General features: G+C 49.0%; 2 protein-coding genes across 2 annotated transcripts in view; both read left to right on the top strand.

The window, feature by feature from the left end:
- Nucleotides 1–124: 124 nt before the first annotated feature.
- LOC115554018 (glycolipid transfer protein-like) lies at nucleotides 125–4,777 on the top strand. The gene is made up of 5 exons (XM_030370608.1): nucleotides 125–246; nucleotides 2,238–2,296; nucleotides 2,496–2,629; nucleotides 3,367–3,517; nucleotides 4,059–4,777. The coding sequence occupies exons 1-5, from the start codon at nucleotides 144–146 to the stop codon at nucleotides 4,239–4,241; spliced, it is 630 nt and encodes a 209-aa protein (XP_030226468.1). The 5' UTR covers nucleotides 125–143; the 3' UTR covers nucleotides 4,242–4,777.
- A 159-nt stretch (nucleotides 4,778–4,936) lies between these two features.
- The window catches only part of LOC115554561 (transient receptor potential cation channel subfamily V member 4), a 29,928-nt gene continuing 26,677 nt past the window's right edge, over nucleotides 4,937–8,187 (top strand). The window contains exon 1 of the mRNA XM_030371345.1: nucleotides 4,937–5,468. The gene's annotated coding sequence lies outside the window, so the exon portion shown is untranslated. The remainder of the gene's footprint in view (nucleotides 5,469–8,187) is intronic.

The following is an 8,187-nucleotide window of genomic DNA, read 5'->3' as shown; positions in this document are numbered from 1 at the left end:
GGTCGGATCCTGAGTGGGTGAGAGGGATGGAGGGCGGGGGGTTGATATGCCTGCGATAGAGAAGGGACTTTTCTGGGGGGGGTCATCATTATAGCGAGCTGCTCCTCGAGTGATCCAGCTGAGCCCGGACCAGCTGATTCATCATGGCTCTGCTCATGGACCACCAGTTCAGACTGCTCCCAGCGGACAAACAGGTGGAGACGAGACCCTTCCTGGAGGCCTGCTCTTATCTCCCCTTCTTCATCGGTAAGTCGTGTTCTCTGTTGGCAGGACAGTATTTTCCAGATATCTGCTAATATTTGAGGTCAGGTCTGGTATCCGTCAGTAAAGGAGCGGTCGCGAAGGAGTGCACGTGAGGATGGGGGACTTGCGGAGTTAATTAGTTATGCCTAATTGTGTCTCCGCGAGACTTGCTTAAATTGCTGACACGTCACGCATGTATGCCTTTCAATATTTAGCTTTTATCATTGAACATGATGCAAAATTCATTTGCAATATCCATTATTTCACTTTAAATTATTTTATTTTATTTACATTTTTATTAATTCGCAACTTTAATTAACAACCTCTTGATTGCGGGAGGCAATCATAACTCATCACAGAGACAGTCTCTATAGGAAGGCCTAATCTTTTTTTGGGGGATTGTGTTTCCGTTCATCAAGCTTCTCGTGGTTCTATAGCATGCATAATTTAATTCACTGGCCTGGATTTTAAGTTGTGAAAATTGATTAGTACGGTATTACGTTTCCTTTGCCCATTCATCGCTGGCATAAAGCACCAGGCATCTTTGTGCGGCTTCATTCTCTATTAATATGCCAAAGGTATTCCATTGAGCTGGCCATGTGACCTCCCAGGATCAAAGTGGTGTTATCAGCGTCCTCACCCTGAACACTAGGGGTCGTCCGGAGCCGGACACCCCTCCTATAGTCCCCCCCCCCCCTTAGGAGGGGTCCACTAGCCTCATCACTGCGTTGACCTTCAGTCTCAGTATCAGTACGAGGCCCGTGGGTTGGCCTCCGGTTAGGCGCTGTCTCCTGGCTGGGCGTCACTCCGTCACCCTGTTGTCGCCCAGTAACTAAACCCTGGGGGGCAGGGGATGGAGAGACCCCGCTGGGGCCCTGGTGAGTGTCCGTCTGGGACGGGGGGCAGGAGGAGGTCAGGAGGAGACCCGGGCCCTCCGGGGGGCAGCAGGGGGCCCCGGTGAGGTCCAGGCGTCAGGGACCCCCCTGTGGCTCTGAGAGGTTAATGTGCACTCATCCTTTGTCAGTGTTCAGGGTGAGCGGAGAGAGGGGTGTCTGTAGAGAGCGATGTGTTGGCTCATTAAACTGCATTGTCCCCCGTTAAGAAAGCCCAGCCTGCTGAAAGATTGATGAGCTCTTGTGGTTCTCTGGACCAATCAGTCAGACTCTCTGACGAGCTAAATGGATTAATTATTTGGTATTTTCTGTGGTGTTGTAGGAAAGTTTCGCAGGAGATTTAAACGTGTGCCCTAGCCTTCTGTGAGCTCTGGGGAGAAGTCCACATGGTAGTAGTAGAAGACATGGTAGTAGTAGGAGACATAGTAGTAGTAGAAGACATGGTAGTAGTAGAAGACACGGTAGTATTAGAAGACATGGTAGTAGTAGGAGACATGGTAGTAGTAGAAGACATGGTAGTAGTAGAAGACACGGTAGTATTAGAAGACATGGTAGTAGTAGGAGACATGGTAGTAGTAGAAGACACGGTAGTAGTAGGAGACACGGTAGTAGTAGGAGACACGGTAGTAGTAGAATACATGGTAGTAGTAGGAGACATGGTAGTAGTAGGAGACACGGTAGTAGTAGAAGACACGGTAGTAGTAGAAGACACGGTAGTAGTAGAAGACACGGTAGTAGTAGAAGACACGGTAGTAGTAGAAGACACGGTAGTAGTAGGAGACACGGTAGTAGTAGAAGACATGGTAGTAGTAGGAGACATGGTAGTAGTAGAAGACACGGTAGTAGTAGAAGACATGGTAGTAGTAGAAGACATGGTAGTGTGCGCTCCCGCTGTGTTTTAAAACAGGCCACGAGGTACGCCCAACAATCTGTGGGTCACTGAGGGCTTCATGAAGACAGACAGAAACATAGGTTGGCTCAGGGTATTGACCTTTGACCTTCCAGGTGTGCACTAGGTCTTAGTACTCAGTGTGCTGACCTTTGACCTAACCTTCCAGGTGTCCACTAGGTCTTGCTAACCCCTCTCCTCGCTCTCTTCAGATTGTTTAGGTCCTACGCTGTTCGCTCCCATCAAGGCTGAAATCACCGGGAACTTAACAGTAAGAGAACAAAACCAACCTTCATGTCGACAGAGACACAAACACGGGACCCAAATGAGGGCAAAATTAGCAACATTTCAGATAAACATCAGATAATTCGCTGTTTCTTCCGATTGTTTGGGTGAAAAAACCTTTGCACATTTGTATCTGCTTCTATGTTCTAATGAGTAACATTATTGTCATTATTGTTGTTGTTTAGAAGATCAAGGCTGTTTACGAGAGCAACCCTGGGAAGTACAAGACGCTGCAGCAGATCCTGGAGGCCGAGAAGGAGCAGCACGGCTCCCAGTGGCCCCGGGTGGGGGCCACCCTCGCCCTCATGTGGCTCAAACGGTCAGAGCCCCTTAGGACGTCCAATACAAACATCACTGCTGCCTTATGGCATGTCATAAGGCAGCAGTGAGATGTCATAACTGTCATGTCATAAGGCAGCAGTAGGATGTCATAACTGTCATGTCATGCCATAAGGCAGTTATGACATTTCATAACTGTCATGTCATAAGGCAGTAAAAACTGTTAATACTGCATTATGACCTGTAATGACATGTTATGACAGTTATGACATGTCATGACTGATTTTTATGTTATTGATGGTCTCTTGTTCCAGGGGTCTCCGGTTCCTCCAGGTGTTCCTCCAGGTGTTAATGGTCTCCTGTTCTCCTCCAGGTGTTCCTCCAGATGTTATGGTCTCTGGTTCCTCCAGGTGTTCCTCCAGGTGTTAATGGTCTCTGGTTCCTCCAGGTGTTCCTCCAGGTGTTAATGGTCTCCGGTTCCTCCAGGTGTTAATGGTCTCCTGTTCTCCTCCAGGGGTCTCTGGTTCCTCCAGGTGTTCCTCCAGGTGTTAATGGTCTCTGGTTCCTCCAGGTGTTCCTCCAGGTGTTAATGGTCTCTGGTTCCTCCAGGTGTTAATGGTCTCTGGTTACTCCAGGTGTTAATGGTCTCTGGTTCCTCCAGGTGTTCCTCCAGGTGTTAATGGTCTCTGGTTCCTCCAGGTGTTAATGGCAGGTGTTAATGGTCTCTGGTTCCTCCAGGTGTTCCTCCAGGTGTTAATGGTCTCCTGTTCTCCTCAGGGGTCTCCGGTTCATCCAGGTGTTCCTCCAGAGCGTGGCGGACGGGGAGCGGGACGAGGCGAACCCCAACCTGCTGAGAGTCAACTTCAGCAAGGCCTACGACGCCTCCCTCAGGAAGTACCACGGCTGGCTGATGCAGAACCTCCACAAGGTACCGGGGAGGGGGGGGAGGGGGAGAGAAAGGGAGGAGAGGGGGAGGAGGAGGGGGAGGAGGAGAGATGAGGAGGGAGAGGGGAGGGGGAGAGAGGAGGAGGGGGGGAGGGGGAGAGAGGGAGAGGAGGAGAGAGGAGGAGGGGGAGGGGGGGAGGAGGAGAGAGGAGGAAGGGGGGGAGAGGGGAGGGGGAGAGAGGAGGAGAGGAGGAGGGGGGGAGGAGGAGGAGAGGGGGAGGAGGGGAGAGGGGGAGGAGGAGAGAGGGGGAGAGAGGAGGAGGAGGGGGGAGGAGGAGGAGAGGGGGAGGAGGGGAGAGGGGGAGGAGGAGAGAGGGGGAGAGAGGAGGAGAGGAGGAGGGGGGGAGGAGGAGGAGAGGGGGAGGAGGGGAGAGGGGGAGGAGGAGATTGGCGGAGGAGATAGGAGGTAGAGGGGGGGAGGAGGGGCTATCATCATTCTTAATAATCCGTCGGTCATCGACAGAGCCCATGGAAGTGTGTTTGCTGTTAATGGGATGCATGTCGTCTACCTCCACTTCCTCCAGGCCATAATGTACGCTGCTCCCTATAAGACAGACTTCCTCAAGTCCCTGTCGAAAGGTCGCGAGGTCAAGGACGAAGAATGCTTGGAGAAAATCCGAAAGTTCCTCAACAATTTCTCGGCTACAGTGGACACAATCTACGAAGTGTTCTCCAAGATGAACGCAGATCTGGAGTACAAGGTGTAGGGTCTGCCCCCGCTGACCCCTGACCCCGCTGACCCTACCTGACCTCGCTGACCCCTGACCCCGCTGACCCTACCTGACCTCGCTGACCCCGCTGACCCTACCTGACCCTGCTGACTTCATGTCAGATCTCCATCTTTTTGTGAGCTTCATCTGCGTGTGTGTTTGTGTGTGTCAGTGTGTGTGTTTGTGTTTATGTGTGCGTGTTTAGGGCGGCAGCAGCTCAGGAGGTAGAGCGGGTTGGCTGGTAACCTGAAGGTTGCTGGTTCGATCCCCAGCTCCTCCTAGCTGAGTGTCGAGGTGTCCTTGACAAGGTACCTAACCCTGACTGATGTCGTGAAGTCGAAGACAGACATCCTGTCTGTCCTCGACAGCTGCTGCTGGAACAGAGACTTCCAACTCTCCAGCAGTAGCGCCCCAAGGCCAGATATGCGCCCAGCGGGAAAACTGATGATGATGATGATGTTTGTTTGTGTGTGTTAAGCTGTGATTTTTATGTTGTGCAGCACTGTAAATGCTTAATGTCAACTGTTATAATTGTGTATGAATTATGTATGTATTTATTTAAATTAACATTAAATAAAACTTGAATATTTTACTTTTGTGTATATGTAATATTATATCTCTCCTCCTGGGGGAGCTGTCTCGCCCTTCCTCTTTCTTTCAGGCTCAAAAATGTTCACATTTACTACTTTACATATGGGGGTATCAAGCCTACGATAGCTTACATATTGTATTTGATTAACATCAAAGGCATACGACACTTGTTGATCTGTAACGTAACCCCTTCCTCGGGATGAGGAGTCCCAGGAGCAGGCCGCTCCATGTATAGGAGGACAGCTCTGTCCTTTAGCTCAGCGCTCTGGACCGACGCTCGACGCACGAGGCGGCTCAACCAGTTCGAAGCCATTGTGATCTCACGCTGCTGCCTGAGACTGGTGCGTTACATAGGTTCAATTTCTACAACTATTGCGTGCTTTTTTGCATTTTTAAGTCGCATCGGCCCTAGACGCACCACCTCACTGAGGAATTGCCAGGAACAAGTCCCACCCTGGGGCCCCACCCAAACCTAAGTAAATGCGCCGCTTGTTATGGTGGATGTCCAGTCCTCCTGAACAGACGCGCTCTGAGTCGCTGCTGACGTCACAGCGCCTCTGGACCGAGCCGGCGCCAGGTTCAAGAGGAACACACGGACGGTCCCAGGCTGGAGAAAGGTCTACTTTACTCAGGGTAAGGCGAGACTCTTGGATCATTTTAGTTTTTTTGCATGCAGGGCGACGTTATGATTAATAGTTAATAGAGCAACAGCCCTGCAACTATACCAACGAGGACAGTGCTGTGCTTGTAAATCTCTTTTCTGTACAGAAGAACCTAAATAACACGTTGCAATGATTGTACTTTGAGGACACAACATGGAGATTTTTAAACTAACCGCTCCTTATATAAGCTGAAGTCTGATGTTTGTATATCGGTGGAGCAGCCTGTTTTATCTTCTGTGCCCCATGTTAGTGTTTCCCCTCCGGGTCTGGACACTGTCCCGTCTCCCTGACAACGGGACGTCCTGCCCCGTGCCCCCAACCTTAACCACTGCCTAGAGTTAAACACCTATAACTTTATATGAACTAACCACCTAGTACCTAGACTTAACCCCCTCTAACTTTATCTAAACCAACCACCTCTCACCTAGATCCTAAACTTAACCATCTCTTACTTTATCTAAACCAGGGCTCAGCAACCTCTTCAACATGCAGTGCCAGTTTGACATGTTCTCGTTAATGAGTGTGCCTTAAGCACAGTATATTAAACATTAAGCTGAATTATGACACAGCGACCAAAAACATTTCCAGAAGACCTGGATTGTACTATTTCCATATAGTCCACAATTATGCATCAACATTTAAAAAAAAAAAAATGGTTGTTGTATTTGCAACAAGGGATTACAAATGATGTCCCATCTTAAAACACTATTTTCAGAAACTCATTCAAAAACATATTTGCAATGTGAGAAATGTAAAAAACGCGAATATATGAGAATGCTGGAACCATCCAAATCAATATCTTTAAGACATGTACAGCTTTGCAAAACCATGTGAAGGTGATGCATACAGGCCACTTTTCTTCTCTATTACTCACAACATAGGTTTAAAAACGATTAATTTATCCCGTTTCAGAACACTACTTTCTGTAACTAATTGAAACATATTTGCACTGGGAGGAAATGCCCAAAACAGAATTTATTGCAAAAAAATGAGTAATGTAGTAGTAATGCTTATGCTGCCGCATTGTGCTGTGAATTTCTTTAATAATAATAATAATAAAGAATATATATACAGTATATATAATTTTAAGTGTGCCCATGATAATGCTGCCCCGTGCCAGAGGTGGCACATGCCTAGGGTTGCCGACCCCTGATCTAAACTAACCACCTCTAGTCTAGTACCTAAACTAACCATAATCTTTAAGACATGTACAGCTTTGCAAAACCATGTGAAGGTGATGCATACTGATCTAAACTAACCACCTCTAGTCTAGTACCTAAACTAACCATAACTTTATCTAAACTAACCCCCTCTTACTCGACTCAGCCGGCGTCAAGCACCAGCCCCAAAGGTGTCAGCAGTAGAGCTCACAGCCTTCCTGATCTCGTTCTTCTGCCCCCTGATCACTGAGTGTTCTCTGAGCGCTCAGAGCTGAGCGGGAGGCAGAGAGCTGCTCTCCGGTGCGTCTGACTACTTTATCAGGGCCAGACTCTCATTGTTCGGCTGGCCTTATTCCCCTCTGAGCGATCCTGTGTCCAGCCGAGTGTACAGGCATGATAATCCTGCTCGGGACTCATCCCCCTCCCTGCGTCACTGCGCTTGTTTGATTAACTCAACACACAGCCTGTGAAGGCCTGAGTGGACGCATGGAGGGCATACCAGGGACCCGGGGTCTCCAGCACGCCCCGGGGGGGGTTCTAGACACCTGACCTTCTGCCGGAGATCCTGCCCCCACCCACCAAGGGACGGAGCAGACAGGGGTTCATCTGGGGGATGTGTGTGTGACACTCTGTGGGAAGCCCGCCTGGGTAACAGAGAGGCAGTTGACATGGTTGATGAGTCAGGAGTCAGGAGTCAGGACTTCCTGTTGCCTCAGTGGTCGCTCTTCATACATGCTGTTGGTTTTGGCAAACCAACAGCATGTACAAATGATTTGATTATTTTGTTTCGCTAGTGGCTACTTTAGGAACAACCGCTATCCTCTTGCTCTCTCTCTCTCTCTCTCTCTCTCTCTCTCTCTCTCTCTCTCTCTCTCTCTCTCTCTCTCTCTCTCTCTCTCTCCCCTCCATCTCCCCCTCTCTCTCTCTCTCGTTCTCTCTCTCTCTCTCTCTCTCTCTCTCTCTCTCTCTCTCTCTCTCTCTCTCTCTCTCTCTCTCTCTCTCTCTCTCTCCCCTCCATCTCCCCCTCTATCTCTCTCTCTCTCTCTCTCTCTCTCTCTCTCTCTCTCTCTCTCTCTCTCTCTCTCTCTCTCTCTCTCTCTCTCTCTCTCCCCTCCATCCCCCCCTCTCTCTCTCTATGTGTGTGCAATATTCCAATCATTGGGAAAGAGTGAGTGAGGTGGGAGGAGTCTGTTTATTGGGAGAAGAAAAAATAAGCTACATAAAACACATTATAGGTTACGAATAATCATTAAAATAAAACAAAATGATACAGTGAGGCCTGGTGTAGAATGTCATCCTCTCATGTTGTGGCGAGCTGAAATAAACTGTCCTGAGAGGACGAAGCTGAAATAAACTGTCCTGCGAGGACGGAGCTCACCTTTCTCTCTCCCATTAATATTTTTAGTTAGTCTACATGGGAGTTTATAAAATGTGGGTGTTTTTGATCAAATTTGCTCAAATATACTTGGCAGACATTTTGTGTGCTGCTCGGTCTCTACAGCAGCTCTTCACACTGCTGGCTCAGCCGCT

The sequence above is a fragment of the Gadus morhua genome, chromosome 11 (genome assembly GCF_902167405.1).
Source record: "Gadus morhua chromosome 11, gadMor3.0, whole genome shotgun sequence".
NCBI classification, from domain to species: domain Eukaryota; kingdom Metazoa; phylum Chordata; class Actinopteri; order Gadiformes; family Gadidae; genus Gadus; species Gadus morhua.
This window is presented reverse-complemented; position numbering and strand designations above follow the sequence as displayed.

Bases quoted from the DNA above. Each gene is read 5' to 3' on its own strand.
- LOC115554018 (XM_030370608.1), top strand. From the start codon at position 144: ATGGCTCTGCTCATGGACCACCAGTTCAGACTGCTCCCAGCGGACAAA. The intron at 2,630-3,366 runs GTCAGAGCCCCT...TGTTCTCCTCAG, and splicing joins GCCCTCATGTGGCTCAAACG to GGGTCTCCGGTTCATCCAGG. The intron at 3,518-4,058 runs GTACCGGGGAGG...CACTTCCTCCAG, and splicing joins TGATGCAGAACCTCCACAAG to GCCATAATGTACGCTGCTCC.